Source organism: Stegostoma tigrinum, chromosome 11, assembly GCF_030684315.1.
Source record: "Stegostoma tigrinum isolate sSteTig4 chromosome 11, sSteTig4.hap1, whole genome shotgun sequence".
NCBI lineage: Eukaryota > Metazoa > Chordata > Chondrichthyes > Orectolobiformes > Stegostomatidae > Stegostoma > Stegostoma tigrinum.
Window position 1 is genome coordinate 26,449,342 of NC_081364.1, and position 19,469 is coordinate 26,468,810.

Consider the following 19,469-nt stretch of genomic DNA (forward strand, 5'->3'; position numbering starts at 1 on the left):
TCTTTGTCAGTTTTAATCTGTGGTTCTCAAGATTTTCATGTTTAATATTAAAAATACTTTCACCTTCTCTGCTTTAAATCGGAAGTATTGCAACTATCAAGCTGATGTAGGATTATCTTTTACATATTCCTACTGGCTTATGTTTTCAGAATTCAAATTTTTAAAAATGTTTCTGAACTTCCTGTTTCTAGAACATAGATCATGGCAAATATTACTGGGCTGGAATATAAAAAAAACTACAGGAACACCCATTACATCATGTAATCCTCTGGGTAGTACTTGGCTACAGAAATATTTTAATGTTGGGGGTGGGAGGGAGAACAGTTTACTATGGGATGCAGCTCAAAGAGAAGTCTAATAGCAGACACTAAGTTGTGCTGTGGGAGATTAAAAGGGTCTGACAGCAGTCTAACACATTAGGTAAGCAACCGTGATTGATGAGAAACTTCTTTGGTTTTAGGTTGAACAAATAGCCCTTGCTGTTGGTCAGTTGAGTTCGAAGAGTTGGTCCCACCCAGCTAAAACACGTCAAGGTTTTCATACTGTGCTCAGCACACACTGCTGGAACGGGTAAGTCTTGCTTTTATGCTGATGTTTCTTTAGAGACAGTTTTATGAATTGGGCAAACAAGGAATGAAGATAAACATGTTGAAATGAATGCTGTTATGTTAAAGGAGTAGCACAGACCACAGGCAGGTTTAAACTATCATATTATTTGAAAGCTGCAGTTTAATTTACAGAACCTGAGGCTTTGATCTGCTCATGCACTTTTATTTTGAAAAAGAACAGGGTAAAGCTGGGCTTTAAGCCACTTTAGGAAAGTTTGGTTTTCTAGCAAAATCTTTTGTTTGTGAACAGCATTGTGCCTTGACTTAGTTGTGCAAGATAAAAGACATGAGATTTCCAGACAACCTTTCTGTAAAAAAAATCTGCTGCAGTTTTAGTTGAACTAAATTAACTCAGAATGGAAGCTTTTTAAATCATCAAAGAAATAGACTTGTCAGTGCAAGAAGCTTCTATAGCTAAATTTACACCTTTCCCATATTGAGAGGTGAGTTTTTTTCTGCCTTGTTTGTCATAATGTGTTCAAACATCACCTCTAGGAGAACTAGCACCCAGTTGTGTGTTAATGAGAAAGTCACTGGAATCTTAGGGCAGTATCTGCTTTCAATCTGCACTGTGCAGACAGAGTGACCATGCAGAAACACTGCTTCCGATTAAACCTGAGTCCCATTGGACTGATAACAACTGTGCTCCTTTGAAATTCTAAGCTGTTTCCTCACACATCACAGGAGGTAAAACTCCACTACAGTCAAGAAACTTTTAACTGCTCAGGTTACATTGTATACACTGCACAGACTTGAGGCACTCCAAGGCTGGAGTCTGAAACTACATACCCTTACATTGTATTGGCAATAAAGAACTAGCTGTCTCAGGAATAATAAAGGAACTGCAAATCAATTGGGCATAGCAAACGATATGTTGTATGAAATGGCTTCTGAATATGACGTGAGCTGAGTTTAAACATACTGTTTGGATGTAAACGAATGAGGAAAAGTTCCATGCTGTTCCCTTTAAGCAACCAGTATTAGTCATCATCATAGCCATGTGCCTGGCTTGCTCTCAAATTTTTTTTTCCAGTTTATTCTGGACCTGAATTTCCTATAGTCTCTATTCGGAATTATAATGTACTTTTGTCTCTCCAAATTTCTGCTGTACTTGAAATAAAATTTCTTACAGTTTTTAAAGAAATTCAATGTTTATTTTAATTTTTTTGAAAAAGGAATTGTTGAGTCTGCAGAGTAGCAATCTAGTTTCGTACAGACTATTGCCAGGAAACAATTTGAATAAGTATTAGATTTTCCTAACGTTGAGTCATTTAGTGCTATTAAAACAGAGATATTGTTAGCCTATAGAGGGCAATGAAATAAACTAGAACTGTCTATCTGGAAAAAAATGTAGGAGGCATGCTTTGTTATTAAAAGGAAAGAAATATATAAACTTGGATTTATGACATTTTAACTTTCATACTGGGTAAATGATTGTATTGTTTTTTTTAAAAGTGTGGGTAATTACGTTTCTTGAAAGCAGTTTCTGTAACAGCTTTGAAGGATGCCCTCTGAAAAAATGGTCAGCATGGATTACATCCTTGTGTTCGTGGTGAGAACTGCAGCTTTTTTCCCTCCTGATTTCACAATTTACTGAGAGTGTGGCTTTATGGATCACATGTGTATCTGAGCTGTTATGATACTTGCAGAAAGCAGCTGGTGAAGGAGTGAAATAAGCCTTTTTCTGTGGCCAGGGAATAGTCTTCATTTTCTGCAGCATAACAGATGCTGTATAACTCAAACTAAGCAATACCTTTAGAAATACTAAAGGTTGCCCTGTTTCAATAGAAGTTTGGTTTGTTTAACGAAGCAGTTTTTTAACAGCTTGTTTATGTTGGTACCTCACTGTTTAAAACCTGAATATTAATAAACTTTCAATTAATGAGGTTCCCGTTGCAAAATTTCCAGTGTGCCTCATTGAGAACTTGTAATATTTGCTATAGCTGAAACAAATCAATCTCGCAGAATGCTGTGCAATTCTTCTGAGAGCATACATATAATCCTTTGTGAAATAAAGGTCTAAAGTCAACTGTCTGTGCATGATACGTTAATACACCAAATTATTGCTGAAGTCATAAATTCACATGAATAATATTTCATTTTCTGTGGCTATGGCCCTCAGTTTATTTTTTGACAGTTGGGAATCACTGGATGCTGTGATCACAATTTGAAACTAATAGCATTTGAGGCATAGATTCCAAAGCCATTTGTGAATTATTTTATATTTTGCTGTTAATGTGTTTTAAAGTTTAAATTTAAAAGTCCATTTCATTTTTTATTACCAATTATTCATGGCTAGATGTTATTGAGGAACTTTTTATCCTACAGTTTTCAGTAGCACAGAGGCTTTCTCACATCCTATTATACATTTATCATTGTTTTGCATTGATAGTAAGTTTGATTTTGCCTTTTACAACTAAATAGAAAAGCCTCATTAAATTCCAACCAACATGATGCTTTTAAGGTTTAAACTTGTTTATCCTCCTAACTCACTCCTAACCACAGTATGATGTCTCATTGGCTGATCCATATTCTGTGAATTGGAAAATTAGGTGATCTTTTTCATTTATTAAAAGTATTGAAATTACATCACTAGAATAATGTTCATAGAATCATAGAATCCCTACAGTGTGGAAGCAGGCCCTTCAGCCCAACAAGTCCACACGGAACCTCAGAAGTATCCCACCCAGACCCATCCCCCTATAACCCACCTAAATTACACCTCCCTGAACACTACAGGCAATTTGGCCTGGCCAATCCACCTAACCTGCACATCTTTCAACTGTGGGAAGAAACCAGAGCACCCGGAGGAAACCCTCGCAGACACAGGTAGAATGTGCAAACTCCACATAGACAGTTGCCCAAGGCTGGAATCAAACCTCAGTCCCAGGCACTGTGAGGCAGCAGTGCTAACCACTGTGCCGCCCTTAAAATGTTAATTAAGCCTTCTCAAAATCATTGAAACAGTTTAGCTAAAAGAAATGCTAAAGTCCATACAGCAGAAAGAAATTATGTTTGCAGATACTAAGACAAATGTTTCAAAAAATATCTTGAGTCTGTGGCTGGAAAACAACATCATATCAACTTCAAATAATATTGAAATTTCAAAAAATTCACAGTTCTTGCATCTGGAATACATTTTAGATAAATGTCAATATTGAATATTGTCTCATTTTATGACAGAGTGTTCATTCAAGCTTGTGTGTCTGTTGTGGATCGTTTGACAGAATCCTCACCTTGAGTTACAAACAAAACAAATATTAAGGCTGACACTGCAGTACCCATAAGGTACTGTCAGTGCTACATGGTGAAGGTGCCATCCTTCAAACAAAATGTTAAACTGAAACCCTATCTGGCTACTCAGGTAAATGTAAAAGCTTCCCATGCACTATTTGAAGAAGAGCAAGAGAGCTATTCCCATTGTCCTAGCCAATACTTATCCATCAATCATCATGACAAATCAATAGATTATCTGGTCACCATCACATTTCTGTTGTCAAAATCTAGTAAAATTGGCTGTCATGTTTCTCACGTTACGACAGTGACTACACTTCAAAAAGTACTTAATTGGGTAGAAAATACCTTGAGACATTCACTGAATGTCCGAAAAAGAATAACATTAGTGCGTGTTTTTTTTCTTTGATACCTGTAAAACAAAGAAAATATGAAACAGTTGTTGCTTTACAACACACAGTATAGAGCACCATAACATGCAGTATAAACTGCTAATAATAGCAAACCTGACGTAATGTGTCAAGTAGATGTGATACTGTAACATATGAATGAAATGTTGGTTTATGTGCAGTTGAGAGATGCCAAGAAGTACATACTTTGAGACTGTTCTTTAGTTTCTGTATAATGCGTTCCATCAGTTTTAATTGCGCCAACCAATGTTTACCCCTTACATTATGTAACAAAGCTTTCTCTATTTTATATTGGAAGTTTCAGTTTGCAAAATCTTTAACAGACTTTTCTTTCATAAATTCAAGGTTTAAGAAAAGACGGCAATGAATTGATCTACAGTTTGGAACTGGGCCTGGAATATCTGTAAAAACAAAAGCCAAGAGGGTTTAAATTCGAAAGTTTAAACCAAAGTTGCTTCTGTGAATAATCTATTGCCTGTGAGAGCCCTTCAAAATTATGGCTACACAAAGAAGGGAAATATTTGTATTATTGGATCTCAGGTTTTGGTTCTACCTGCTGATTTGCTGCGGCAGTTGTCTCGCCCAGAAGGACTGTACTGGTGTGAATTGCCCTTTGCTAGAAAACTGCATTGAGGAGGTGCTGCAGCCTGGGGAGTGTTGTGCTTCTTGCGTACAATATGGTTGTGAATGTGAGGGTTACCAGTATTATGACTGTGTTAATGGTGGCTTCAGGGATGGGAAAGTACCTGAAGGATCTTCATATTTTGTCGATTTTGGAAGTACAGAGTGTGCATGTCCTACTGGAGGAGGCAAGATAAGTTGTTATTTCATTCCTTGCCCTGACCTTCCGCAGAATTGCATTGAAGTTTTGGAACCAGTTGAGGGCTGCCAACAATGTGCCAAGGTGGGATGTCTTCATAATAGTCAGAAATACACAGCAGGGCACACGTTCCACATGCCACCGTGTAAAGTTTGCCATTGTCCAAATGCTGGCGGTGAACTAATGTGCTATGCTCTTCCAGACTGTGACCCCACTCAAAAGATGAAGACTGTCTATCCAATAATTAATGATAATGAAGAGTCAATGCGGCATTATGATGATCATTATAGCTACGACCAAGAGCCTCTAGACAATGAGCACTTTCTCAAGGAACCTTCTAAACAGTCCAAAGAGCATGGACTATTTAATAGCAGGCAACAAAAGTCTGTCAGTGAGAGTTTAGATGTTGACGAAGAGAGAAGTGAAAACAATGACTACAAAGAAAACTACGTTGTTTCTAATAATCCCCATATTTCAGCCTATACCACAAAGATACCAGAGACAGTCAGTGCAACCCCAGTGGATACAATTGTCCAGTCCATTACATTTGAAAAGGAAATGAAAAATACAAGGGAAGAAGAACTCCAACGGGAACAGACCACAAAGAAGGAAACATTAGAAGGAAAATCAGAAAATGGGGAAAGTAAAGAGGACCACAGTGACCACACGTTTCCAAAAGTTAAATTTAGTCTTACAAAGCAACCTCCTGTTGTTGTTAAGGAAGATGATAATGCAGTACCAAACAAACAGCCACAAACACTTTTCTATTATCCTTTTGATGAAGTGGAGAATACTAATAACATTAAATTAAACCCAGATTTGGATGAAGGTAAGGTTACTGAACAAGCCTAATTTTGTAACCACAGTTTGTTAGAATTATTCAGTTAACTTCAGATTCGGTGAATTAGCTTTTAATAAATGAATTTAAGTTGGAATTTGAGCTTCTACCGACCTTAGCGCTCATTCTTTTGAATTTCATTATTCTCATTGGCAAATAATACCAAGGAGACAAGGTAAAGTTTCCCTTCTCAAAGCCCTCAAGCCTTAGTGAATAGTACAAATGGCATCTAGGCAGTGCTGCTTAAAAGAAGCTGTTTGGAAAAAAGCTAATGAAAGAAAATAGGAATATTACAATAAAAGTATTTTGTTTTTGAAACAGAGAATGCTTTGTGCTGAGGGAAAGGGATGATGACAATAGCTTAATTAAAGCTTACTTTTCCTATACCTTCTTTGTCCTTTGGGAATTTGTTGCAGATAACAATATAGAAAATGACATTCATCATTTATTAATTTGCTATCATTTAATTAATTTGCTACCATTTAATGATGGTTACAGTGGCCTGAAAATTGGCACTCAGTGGAAATCAGCATGGCTGTGATTCAGGTTAAAATCGCACCTTCTCCTTCAAAGCTGGGAACCCATGGAAATGTATTTCTTGTGTTTGTTTATTACAAACAAGGCAAAGAAAATGGGATTCCTGAGATGTTAACTCATAAAACATCCTGTAAATTTTGTCTTGATAGCCTCAACACAAGGAACAGGTGTAGGTAATGTAATTGGTATTTAGTACACTGATTTGTACTTTGTGTGAAGTAATCTTGTGATCACGTTGCTTGCTTCATTAACATTATAAAGATAGTAAAAATTAAACTTATTTCCTGATATTATTTTGCTTTGTCAAATATACCAAAATATGTAATGCAAGGAGTATCAGGAATAAAAGTGATGAACTCAGAGCATGGATCAGTACCTGGTGCTATGATGTTGTGGCCATAACAGAGACATGGGTTTCTCAGGGGCAGGAATGATTGCTGGATGTTCCAGGGTTTAGAACATTTAAAAAGAATAGGGAGGGGGGAAAAAGAGGAGGAGGTGTAGCACTACTAATCAGAGAGGGTATCACAGCTACAGAAGCTTCCATTGTCGAGGAAGATCTGCCTACTGAGTCAGTATGGGTGGAAATTAGGAACAGCAAGGGAGTAGTCACCTCGTTAGGGGTTTACTACAGGCCCCCCAATAGCAGCAGGGAGATTGAAGAAAGCATAGGTCGACAGATTTTGGAAAAGTGCGGACGTAGTAGGGTTGTTGTAATGGGTGACTTTAACTTTCCTAATATTGATTGGAACCTCCTTCGAGCAGAAGATTTGAATGGAGCTGATTTTGTAAGGTGCGTTCAGGAGGGTTTCATAACGCAGTACGTTGACAGGCCGACGAGGGGAGAGGCCATTCTAGACTTGGTGCTCAGAAATGAGCCGGGGCAGGTATCAGATCTTGTGGTGGGACAGCATTTTGGTGATAGTGACCATAACTGCCTTACATTCTACATTGCTATGGAGAAGGAGAGGATTAGGCAAAATGGGAGGATATTTAATTGGGGAAGAGGAAACTATGATGTGATTAGACATGAGTTAGGAAGCATGGACTGGGAGCAATTGTTCCATGGTAAAGGCACGATAGACATGTGGAGACTGTTTAAGGAACAGTTGTTGCGAGTGATGAGTAAATACGTCCCTCTGAGACAGGCAAGAAGGGGTAAGATAAAGGAACCTTGGATGACGAGAGCAGTGGAGCCTCTTGTGAAAAGGAAGAAGGTAGCTTACATAAGGTGGAGGAAGCTAGGGTCAAGTTCAGCTAGAGAGGATTACACGCAGGCAAGGAAGGAGCTCAAAAATGGTCTGAGGAGAGCCAGGAGGGGGCACGAGAAAGGCTTGGCGGAAGGAATCAGCGAAAACACAAAGGCATTTTACACTTATGTGAGGAATAAGAGAATGGTCAAAGAAAGAGTAGGGCCGATCAGGGATACCATAGGGAACTTATGTGTGGAGTCTGAGGAGGTAGGGGAAGCCCTAAATGAGTTTTTTGCTTCTGTCTTTACGAAAGAAACGAACTTTGTAGTGAATGAAACCTTTGAAGAGCAGGTGCGCATGCTGGAATGGATAGAGATAGAGGAAGCTGATGTGCTGAAAATTTTGTCAAACATTAAGATTGACAAGTCACCAGGCCCGGAGCAGATTTGTCCTCGGCTGCTTTGGGAAGCGAGAAATGCAATTGCTTCGCCGCTTGCGAAGATCTTTGCATCCTCGCTCTCCACTGGAGTCGTACCTGAGGACTGGAGAGAGGCAAATGTAACTCCTCTCTTCAAGAAAGGAAATAGGGAAATCCCCGGCAATTACAGACCAGTAAGTCTGACGTCTGTCATCTGCAAGGTGTTAGAAAGGATTCTGAGGGATAGGATTTATGACCATCTGGAAGAGCATGGCTTGATCAAATACAGTCAACACGGCTTTGTGATGGATAGGTCATGCCTCACAAACCTTATCAAGTTTTTTGAGGATGTGACTAGAAAAGTTGATGCGGGTCGAGCTGTGGATGTGGTGTATATGGACTTCAGTAAGTCATTTGATAAGGTTCCCCATGGCAGGCTCATTCAGAAGGTCAGGAGGAATGGGATACAGGGGAACTTAGCTGCTTGGATACAGAATTGGCTGGCCAACAGAAGACAGCGAGTGGTAGTAGAAGGAAAATATTCTGCCTGGAAGTCAGTGGTGAGTGGTGTTCCACAAGGCTCTGTCCTTGGGCCTCTACTGTTTGTAATTTTTATTAATGACTTGGATGAGGGGATTGAAGGATGGGTCAGCAAGTTTGCAGACGACACAAAGGTCGGAGGTGTCGTTGACAGTATAGAGGGCTGTTGTAGGCTGCAGCGGGACATTGACAGGATGCAGAGGTGGGCTGAGAGGTGGCATATGGAGTTCAACCTGGATAAATGCGAGGTGATGCATTTTGGAAGGTCGAATTTGAAAGCTGAGTACAGGATTAAGGATAGGATTCTTGGCAGTGTGGAGGAACAGAGGGATCTTGGTGTGCAGATACATAGATCCCTTAAAATGGCCACGCAAGTGGACAGGGTTGTTAAGAAAGCATATGGTGTTTTGGCTTTCATTAACAGGGGGATTGAGTTTAAGAGTCGTGAGATCTTGTTGCAGCTCTATAAAACTTTGGTTAGACCGCACTTGGAATACTGCGTCCAGTTCTGGTCGCCGTATTATAGGAAAGATGTGGATGCTTTGGAGAGGGTTCAGAGGAGGTTTACCAGGATGCTGCCTGGACTGGAAGGCTTATCTTATGAAGAGAGGTTGACTGAGCTCGGTCTCTTTTCATTGGAGAAAAGGAGGAGGAGAGGGGACCGAATTGAGGTATACAAGATAATGAGATGCATAGATAGAGTTGATAGCCAGAGACTATTTCCCAGGGCAGAAATGGCTAGCACGAGGGGTCATAGTTTTAAGCTGGTTGGAGGAAAGTATAGTGGCGATGTCAGAGGCGGGCTCTTTACACAGAGAGTTGTGAGAGCATGGAATGCGTTGCCAGCAGCAGTTGTGGAAGCAAGGTCATTGGGGTCATTTAAGAGACTGCTGGACATGCATATGGTCACAGAAATTTGAGGGTGCATACATGAGGATCAATGGTCGGCACAACATTGTGGGCTGAAGGGCCTGTTCTGTGCTGTACTGTTCTATGTTCTATGTTCTATTTAAGAAATGAGTTTCTTCCAGCCTTTTTTGAATCATTTGTGAAATGTGAGTGCTGCTGGCTGGCCAGTATTTATTGTTTGTCCCTAGTTGGCCTTGAGAAGGTGGTGGTAAGCTGCCTTTTTGAACCAACACAGTCCACTTGCTGTGGGTTGACCCACAATGACATTTATGAGGCAATTCCAGGATTTTGACCCAGCAACAGTGAAGGAATGGCGACATATTTCCAAGTCAGGATGGTGAGTTGCTTGGAGGGGAACTTGCTGCCCTTGTCTTTCTAGATGAAAGTGGTCATGGGTTTGGAAGGTGCGGTCGAAGAGTTTTTGGTGAATTGCTGCAGTGCATCTTGTAGATAGTACACACTGCTGCTACTGAGTGTTGGTGGTGGAGGGAATGGATGCTTCTGAATGTGGTGCCAATCAATGGGACTGCTTTGTCTTGGATGCTGTCAAGCTTCTTGAATATTGTTGGGGCTGCACCCATCCAGGCAAGTGGGAGTTTTCTCTCACACTGATAACTTGTGTCTTGTAGATGATGGAAGGATTTGGGGAGTCAGGAGATGAGTTGCTCCCTGCAATATTCCTAGCCTTTGATCAGCTCTTGTAGACTCTGTGTTTATGTGGCCGGTCCAGTTGAGTTTTAGTTCAATGGTAACCCCAAGGATGTTGATGGTGGGGGATTCTGTGACAGTGAGCACCATTGACTGTCACAGGGAGGTGGTCAGATTGTTTCTTATTGGTGATGTTCATAGCCTGGCGTTTGTGTGTTGTGAATATTACTCGCCATTTGTCAGTCCAAGCTTGGATAGTGTCCAGACCTTGTTGCATTTGAACATGGACTGCATCCGTAGCTGAAGGGTCATGAATGGCTCTGAACATTGTGCAGTTATTGGCAAACATCCTCACTTCTGTCCTTATGATGGAGGAAAGGTCATTGATGAAGCAGTTGAAGGTGGTTGGGCCTAGGACACTACCCTGAGGAACTCCTGCAGCGATGTCCTGGAGCTGAGATGACTGACCTCAAACAAATGTGACCATCGTCCCATGTGCCAGGTATGACTCTAACCAATGGGGAGTTTGTCCCTGATACCTATTGATTCCTGTTTTACTAGATCTCCTTGATGCCATGCTCAGTCACATCCTTGATGTCAAAGGCTGTCGCTCTCACCTCACCTCTGGAATTCAGCTTTTTTGCCCATGTTTGAACCAAGGCTGTAATGAGGTCGGGAGCTGAGTAGTTCAGGCAGAACCCAAACTGGATGTCATGGAACAGGTTATTGCTGAGTAAATGCTGCTTGGTGACACTTTTGATGACACTTTACAAAACATTACTGATGACCAAGACCAGATTCAGGGGTGGTAATTTGCTTGGTTGGATTAGCCCTGGATTTTATGTGCAGGAAATACTTGAGCAATTTTCCATTTCATCGTGTGGATGCTACTGTTGCAACTGCTCTGGAAGTGTTGGCTAGGGGTGCAGCAAGTTCAGGAGCACAAGTCTTCAGTACTATTGCCAGAATGTTTTCAGGGCCTACAGCCTGTGCAGTATCCATTGCCTCCAACATTTGCTTTAACACAGGGAGTGAACTAAATTGGCTGAAGGCTGGTATCTGCAATGCTTGGGACTACTAGAATAAACTGAAAACAATCATCCACTGGGCACAACTGGCTGAAGAATGCTGTGAGAGATAATGGGAACTGCAGATGCTGGAGATTCCAAGATAATAAAATGTGAGGCTGGATGAACACAGCAGGCCAAGCAGCATCTCAGGAGCACAAAAACTGACGTTTCGGGCCTAGACCCTTCATCAGAGAGGGGGATGGGGGGAGGGAACTGGAATAAATAGGGAGAGAGGGGGAGGCGGACCGAAGATGGAGAGTAAAGAAGATAGGTGGAGAGAGTGTAGGTGGGGAGGTAGGGAGGGGATAGGTCAGTCCAGGGAAGACGGACAGGTCAAGGAGGTGGGATGAGGTTAGTAGGTAGCTGGGGGTGTGGCTTGGGGTGGGAGGAAGGGATGGGTGAGAGGAAGAACCGGTTAGGGAGGCAGAGACAGGTTGGACTGGTTTTGGGATGCAGTGGGTGGGGGGGAAGAGCTGGGCTGGTTGTGTGGTGCAGTGGGGGGAGGGGATGAACTGGGCTGGTTTAGGGATGCAGTAGGGGAAGGGGAGATTTTGAAACTGGTGAAGTCCACATTGATACCATATGGCTGCAGGGTTCCCAGGCGGAATATGAGTTGCTGTTCCTGCAACTTTCGGGTGGCATCATTGTGGCAGTGCAGGAGGCCTATGATGGACATGTCATCAAGAGAATGGGAGGGGGAGTGGAAATGGTTTGCGACTGGGAGGTGCAGTTGTTTGTTGCGAACTGAGCGGAGGTGTTCTACAAAGCGGTCCCCAAGCCTCCGCTTGGTTTCCCCAATGTAGAGGAAGCCGCACCGGGTACAGTGGATGCAGTATACCACATTGGCAGATGTGCAGGTGAACCTCTGCTTAATGTGGAATGTCATCTTGGGGCCTGGGATAGGGGTGAGGGAGGAGGTGTGGGGACAAGTGTAGCATTTCCTGCGGTTGCAGGGGAAGGTGCTGTGAAAAGGTTCTGCTTTATCTTTTGCACTGTTCTATTGGGCTCATTGAGGATGGGGATATTTGTATAGCCTCCTCCTCCTCTAAGTTATTTAATTGTCCACTCCATTTGCAACTGGATGTGGCAGGATGCAGACCTTAGATCTGATCGTTTGGCGTGGGATTTCTTGGCTGTATCTAGCATGCAGGTGCTCCTGTTTGGTAGCCTCACCAGGTTGATGCTTCGTTTTTATGTATGCCTGGAGCTGCTCCTGGTATGTCCTCTTGAACTCTCCATTGATGGTGGTTGATGAGTGGGGGATATGCTGAGCCATGAGATTGCAGATTGTGTTGAAATACAATTCTGCTACTCTCAGTGCCTCACAGCATCTCACAGGTGCCCAGTCTTGAGTTACCAGGCAAAGATTGTCCGGTTTAGCTGATTGTGCCACACAACACAATGGAGGGTATTCTCAGTGTGAAGGCAGGACCTAGGCACTGCAAGGACTGTGCAGTGGTCACTCTTACCAAAACTGTTGTGGATCGTTGCATCTGCAGCTGACAGATTGGTAAAGATGTGATGAAGTTTGTTTTTCCTTCTTGCTGGTTCCCTCCCTACCTGCTGCAGACCCAGTCTTACAGTTAATGTTCTTTAAGACCTGACCAGATTGATCAGTAGTGTTGCTGCTGAACCACACTAGATAGTGAACAATGACATCTCCCACCCAGAGTACATTTTGTCCCCTTGCCACCCTCAGTGTTTCCTTCAAGTGCTGTTCAAAATGGAGGAGCACTGATTCACTAGCTGAGGGAGGACAGTACGCGGTAATCAACTGGAGGCTTCCTTGCCCATGTTCAACCCAAAGCTAGGCTTTAGGGGGTCTGGAGTCAATGTTGAAGATTCCAAGGGCAACTACCAACACCACCACCCACCCCCCGACTATATCCCACTGTGCCACTACCTCTGCTGGGCCTGTCCTGCCAGCGAGCCAGGAGATACACGGGAATGGTGATGGTGCTGCTTGGGACATTGTCTCTAAGGTATGATTCTACGAGCATGACTACTTTAGGCTGTTACTTGATTGGTCCGTGAGACTGCCGTCCTAATTTTGGCACTATCCCTCAGATGTTAGTGAGGAGGGCTTTGCAGGGTTGACAGGGCTGTTTCTGTTGTTATCTTTTCTGTTGCCTTGATCGATGCAAGGTGGTCTGTCTGGTTTCATTTCTTTGAGACTTTGTAGCGATTGATACATTTGAGTGGCTCATTAAACCATATCAGGGTTTGACAGTTAAACATATTGCTGTGGGTCTCGGGGTCACATGCAGGCAAAACCAGGATAGCAGCTTTTCTTTCCTGAAGGATATTAATGAACCAGATGGCTCTGAAAATTGATAATGATTTCATGTTTATCAGTATATCCTTAATTCCACATTTTTATTTTAATCCAATCCAAATTTCCCTATCTGCTGTATCCCCAGAATATTCACTGAGTTCTTAGATTGATAATAGCACTAGGCTGTTGCTTACCCGCAATGTTAAGTTACTGCCTAATGACTGAAGTTATAACTTTACTATCAGACGTGAATAGTTTTCTTAAATTTTAAGAGGTAATACCCATTGTTATAAATGAACATTTGAATAGAAAGTATTTTCATAACTAATTTAAGATGGATAGGAGTTTGAAACTCTTCCCCACAAGTGACAAATGAGGCTAGACAAGTGCAAATTATAAATATGGAACTGATAGATTTTTGTTACCAAAATTATTAAAGGTTATGCAATAAACGCAGTTATATGGCAATCTCATTGATTGTTGGAATGAGTATGAGAAGCTAAATGGTTTACTTCAGTTCTAGTGTTCCTAACTACAGTTCAAACAACTTACATTCCCCTAATAGACTGTGCTTGTACAATGTGAGTAAATTAGATTTGTGAAGCCATAGTGTCAGTTGATGAACAACAATATTGTAGTCATGTAATATTTAGAATTGAACTCATTCATTATGTGAAATTCTGAGTGTTATACTGTGTTCATTTGAGATTAGTACCTATTCGGAACGAAGGAGATCATGAAATCATAGTGTCCCTACATTGTGAAAACAAGCCTATTGGCCCAACAAGTTCACACCGAGACTCTGAAGAGCATTCCACCCAGACTCAGCCCCTTACCCTATCCCTGTTACCCTGCGTTGGCAAATCTACATCCCTGGACATGTTGGGCAATTTAGCGTGACCAATCCACCTAACCTACACATCTTTAGATAGACAATACACAATAGACAATGGATGCTGGAGTAGGCCATTCGGCCCTTCGAGCCAGCACCACCTTTCATTATGATCATGGCTGATCATCCACAATCATTATCCTGCCTTATCCCTAGAACCCTTGATTCCACTATCTTTAAGAGCTCTATCTATCTCTTTCTTGAAAGTATCCAGGGAGTTGGCCTCCACTGCCTTCTGGGGCAGAGCATTCCATATATCCACCAGTCTCTGGGTGAAGAAGTTTTTCCTCAACTCTGTTCTAAATGGCCTACCCCTTATTTTTAAACTGTGACCTCTGGTTCTGGACTCACCCATCAGCGGAAACATGCTTCCTGCCTCCAGAGTGTCCAATCCCTTAATAATCTTATACGCCGCAATCAGATCCCCTCTCATCCTTCTAAACTCAAGTGTATACAAACCCAGTCCCTCCAATCTTTCAACATATTGATAGTCCCGCCATTCCGGGAATTGACCTCGTGAACCTACGCTGCACTCCTTCAATAGCAAGAATGTCCTTCCTCAAATTTGGAGACCAAAACTGCACACAATACTCCAGTTGCGGCCTCACCAGGGCCCTGTACAGCTGCAGAAGGACCTCTTTGCTCCTATACTCAATTCCTCTTGTTATGAAGGCCAGCATGCCATTAGCTTTCTTTACTGCCTGCTGTACCTGCATGCTTGCTTTCATTGACTGATGTACAAGAACACCTAGATCTCGTTGTACTTCCCCTTTACCTAACTTGACTCTATTTAGATAATAATCAGCCTTCCTGTTCTTGCCATCAAAGTGTATAACCTCACATTTATCCACATTAAACTGCATCTGCCATGCATCCATCCACTCACCTAGCCTGTCCAAGTCACCCTGTATTCTAATAACATCCTCCTCACATTTCACACTGCCACCCAACTTTGTGTCATCAGCAAATTTGCTAATATTACTTTTAATGCTTCCATCTATATCATTAATATATATCATAAACAGCTGCAGTCCCAGCACCGAACCTTGTGGTACCCCTCTGGTCACTGACTGCCATTCTGAAAGGGACCCGTTTATCACTACTCTTTGCTTCCTGTCAGCCAGCCAATTTTCAATCCAACTCAGTATTTTGCCCCCAATACCATGTGCCCGAATTTTGTTCACCAATCTCCTATGCAGGCTTTCTGAAAGTCCAGGTATACTACATCCACTAGTTCTCCCTTATTCATCTTCATAGATACATCCTCAAAAGATTCCAGAAGATTAGTCAAGCACGATTTCTCCTTCGTAAATCCAAGCTGACTCTGACCTATTCTGTGAATGCTATCCAAATGAATCGTAATTTCATCTTTTATGATTGACTACAGCATCTTTCCCACCACTGACGTCAGGCTAACTGATCTATAATTTCCTGTTTTCTCTCTGCCTCCTTTCTTGAAAAGTGGGACAACGTTTGCCACCCTCCAATCCGCAGGAACTGATCCTGAATCTATAGAACCTTGGAAAATAATTACCAATGTATCCACAATTTCTAGAGCCACCTCCTTAAGTACCCTGGGATGCAGACTGTCAGGTCCCGGGGACTTATCAGCCTTCAGACCTAACAGTCGATCCAACACCATTTCCTGCCTAATATAAATACCCTTCAGTTCGTCCATTACCCTCGGTCCTCCAGCCACTACTGCAGCTGGGAGATTGCTTGTGTCTTCCCTAGTGAAGACAGATCCAAAGTACCTATTCAACTCTTCTGCCATTTCCTTGTTCCCCATATTAAATTCACCCATTTCTGACTTCAAGGGCCCAATTTTAGTCTTAACCATTTTTTTTTCTTTTCACATACCTAAAAAAGCTTTTACTATCCTCCTTTATATTTTTGGCCAGTTTTCCTTCATAGCTCATTTTTTCTCTGTGTATTGCCGTTTTAGTTATCCACTGTTGCTCTTTAAAAGCTCCCCAGTCCTCCGGCTTCCCACTCATCTTTGCTATGTTACACTTCTTCTCTTTTATCTTTATACAGTCCTTAACTTCCCTCATCAGCCATGGCCGCCCCTGCCTCCCCTTAGGATCTTTCTTCCACTTTGGAATGAACTGATCCTGCACCTTCTGCATTGTATCCAGAAACACCTGCCATTGTTGTTCCACTGCCATCCCTGCTAGGGTATTGAACCATTGAACTTTGGCCAGCTCCTCCCTCATAGTTCCATAGTTCCCTTTGTTCAACTGCAATACTGACACTTCCGATTCTCCCTTCTCTCTCTCAAACTGAAGATTAAAACTTATCATATTATGGTCACTACCTCCTAATGGCTCCTTTACTTTGAGGTCCCTGATCAAATCTGGTTCATTGCACAAAACCAGATCCAAAATTGCTTCCTCCCTGGTAGGCTCCAGTACAAGCTGTTCTAAGAATCCACCTCTGAGGCACTCCACAAACTCCCTTACTTGGGGTCCAGTACCATCCTGATTCTCCCAGTCTACCCGCATGTTGAAATCTCCCATAACAACTGTAGTGATACCTTTGTGACAGGCCAATTTCAACTCCTGATTCAACTTACACCCTACATCCTGACTACTGTTTGGGGGCCTGTAGATAACTCCCATTATGGTCTTTCTACCCTTAGAATTCCTCAGCTCTATCCATACTGACTCTACATCTCCTGACTCTGTGCCCCCCTCGCAAGAGACGGAATATCATTTTTAACCAACAGGGCCACACCACCCCCTCTGCCCACCAGCCTGTCCTTTCGATAGCACGTATATCCTTGAATATTCATTTCCCAGGCCCTGTCCACTTGAAACCACGTCTCAGTTGTCCCCACAACATCATACTTGCCAACTTCCAACTGAGCGTCAAGCTCATGCACCTTATTTCTTATGCTTTGTGCATTCATGTATAATATTTTTAAATTGTTTCTCCTCTCACCCTTCCTATCAATCCCTGTTTCACTTGGCCATACTGTACGATCCCTTCTTGAGTTTTCTGCTCTGTTGATTCTGTTGTCTTTCTTAACTTTTCTTATTCTCACTTTCCCTTTAACTTGATTCTTAAATTTCTAGTTTGGCCCCTCCCCCCCATTACTTAGTTTAAACGCACCTGTGTTGCAGTGGCAAACCTGCCTGCCAGAATGCTGGCCCCCCACCTATTAAGATGCAAACCGTCCCTCTTGTACAATTTATTCTTACCCCAAAACATACCCCAGTGATCCAAGAATTTAAATCCTTGCTTCCGGCACCAGTCCCTCGGCCACACAAGTCCATTATCTCTCTGTTCCTGCCCTCTCCAGCCCGAGGAACTGGAAGCAAACCAGACATAACCATCCTGGACGTCCTGCTCTTCAGCCTTCTTCCGAGTTCTCTGAAGTCCCGCTGTAGAATGCTCCTCCTTTTCTTCCCAACGTCATTAGTGTTGACATGCACCACCACCTCTGGCTCTTCACCTTCACCCACGAGGATTCTCTGCACTCTATCAGTGACGTCCTGGATCCTGGCACCAGGAAGGCAACACACCATCAAATCTCGCCTGTGACCGCAGAAACCCCTGTCAGTCCCTCTCACAATGGAGTCCCCTATTACCACAGCTCTCCATGATGTCAGAGATCCGGGAGGAAATGGGAGCACCTGGGTATAAAACACCAGAGGTTAAAAGTTTGCTTAGACAGAGTACAGAAATAAATTCTCATCAGAGTTATATTCAATTCATACAGTGTGAAATTCCACTCTACTGATTACTTGGTTCCTTGTTTTATATGTATATATATACCCAATCAATTATGCCTTAATTAACATATAACATCACATATTTGCTAGTTCCATTTGGTCTCAGACCCTGCCAGACCCTGTTGGATCATGAAAGGAAAGCCACAGGAACTGAGCTACATCTTGGCTCTCTATTATGACTTGTATTAGGAAAAGCCTGAATGGCCTGTTTTGGCTTATGGTTTATTTACTTAGACACCTGCTATTTTTCCATAACCATCTTTTCTGATAAATTGCTCTCTCAGTTCACTTCAGTCAACTCTGCTCTCAACTCCCACAATAGGTTGTGGAAGCAGCCAAGCAGCAATAATGCTATAATGATAACCCTGAGGGTTAGGCCAACACCTACTGAAACTGCTAGTACAGATTCATTTTACTGTCGCAGATAGAATGTGATCTGCCAGAAATGAGCCCAGGATTCCCAGATCTTGGCCCTGTCTGATATTCTTCGAAGTCTGCATGATTCCATGAACATCTGGCCCAGCATTTCAGGTGTGTCACCTTCTTAAAGCCATTGACTTGAAAAATTCCCTTCTTTTTCTCTCCACAGGTAATATGATGACCTATTCATCCCTGTTCCATAATTTTTACCCAAGAGCAAATTCTTCCGCAGTTATTAATGTAACTGGTATCTGTGCATAGTAGATATATCCTGTCTATTCCAGAACGTCAGAGGTAGCAAACTATATTTTTAAAAAAGTCATGAAAATTGAAGTCTGAAATTAAAACGTCAGTTGCAATCTGACAGATTTTATTACAATTTCAGGATGACAATGTTTTTGAATAATGCGGCTGACTTTATTTACATTACATTCGCAAATATATGACAAAGATTCAATAGCAGCAATTCATAAATTGTTTATTTTTATCTAGCTTTTGTTTTCTTGATAGGATTTGAGGATTTAATTCCATATGTGTTTATGGTTTGTGTCATACAGTTTAGTTAATACATTACTGCACATGTGCTTGTGTGATTCAACAAAAATGTTTCTCTCCAACAGGAAATGAAGGACATAACATCAGTTACCATCTTGTACAGACCATTCACCCTAGTGATCCATCGCACACCAGTGTGTTCCCATTCCCCAGCGCAAGTGAGGGTGTAACTCCTTCAACAGGTTAGTGTTCAGACTTTAACTGCGATAACTGCAGGTGATAAATATCATCCGATTTATTTAATTTGGTAAATGAAGCTAAATTCATGTGATTTAGCCATCTTTGCTGGGATAATTGGAGAGCCAAAAGGGAAGCATTGTACTATCAATCTTTGATCTTCACTTTAAAAAAAAAGTAAAGTTAGA

General features: G+C 42.0%; 1 protein-coding gene across 3 annotated transcripts in view; it reads left to right on the plus strand.

Moving 5' to 3' along the window:
* The first annotated feature begins 294 nt into the window (after positions 1 to 294).
* Positions 295 to 19,469, plus strand: part of fbln2 (fibulin 2) — a 187,020-nt gene continuing 167,845 nt past the window's right edge. The window contains exons 1-4 of one of the 3 annotated variants that reach the window (XM_059649859.1): positions 304 to 570; positions 2,064 to 2,160; positions 4,598 to 5,901; positions 19,170 to 19,286. In XM_059649859.1, coding sequence (XP_059505842.1) covers positions 4,749 to 5,901; positions 19,170 to 19,286 — 1,270 coding nt within the window. In that variant the 5' untranslated portion in view covers positions 304 to 570; positions 2,064 to 2,160; positions 4,598 to 4,748. Of the gene's footprint in view, positions 571 to 2,063; positions 2,161 to 4,597; positions 5,902 to 19,169; positions 19,287 to 19,469 lie in introns of all 3 variants that reach the window. The other 2 variants (XM_059649858.1, XM_059649857.1) reach the window with 2 other exon arrangements.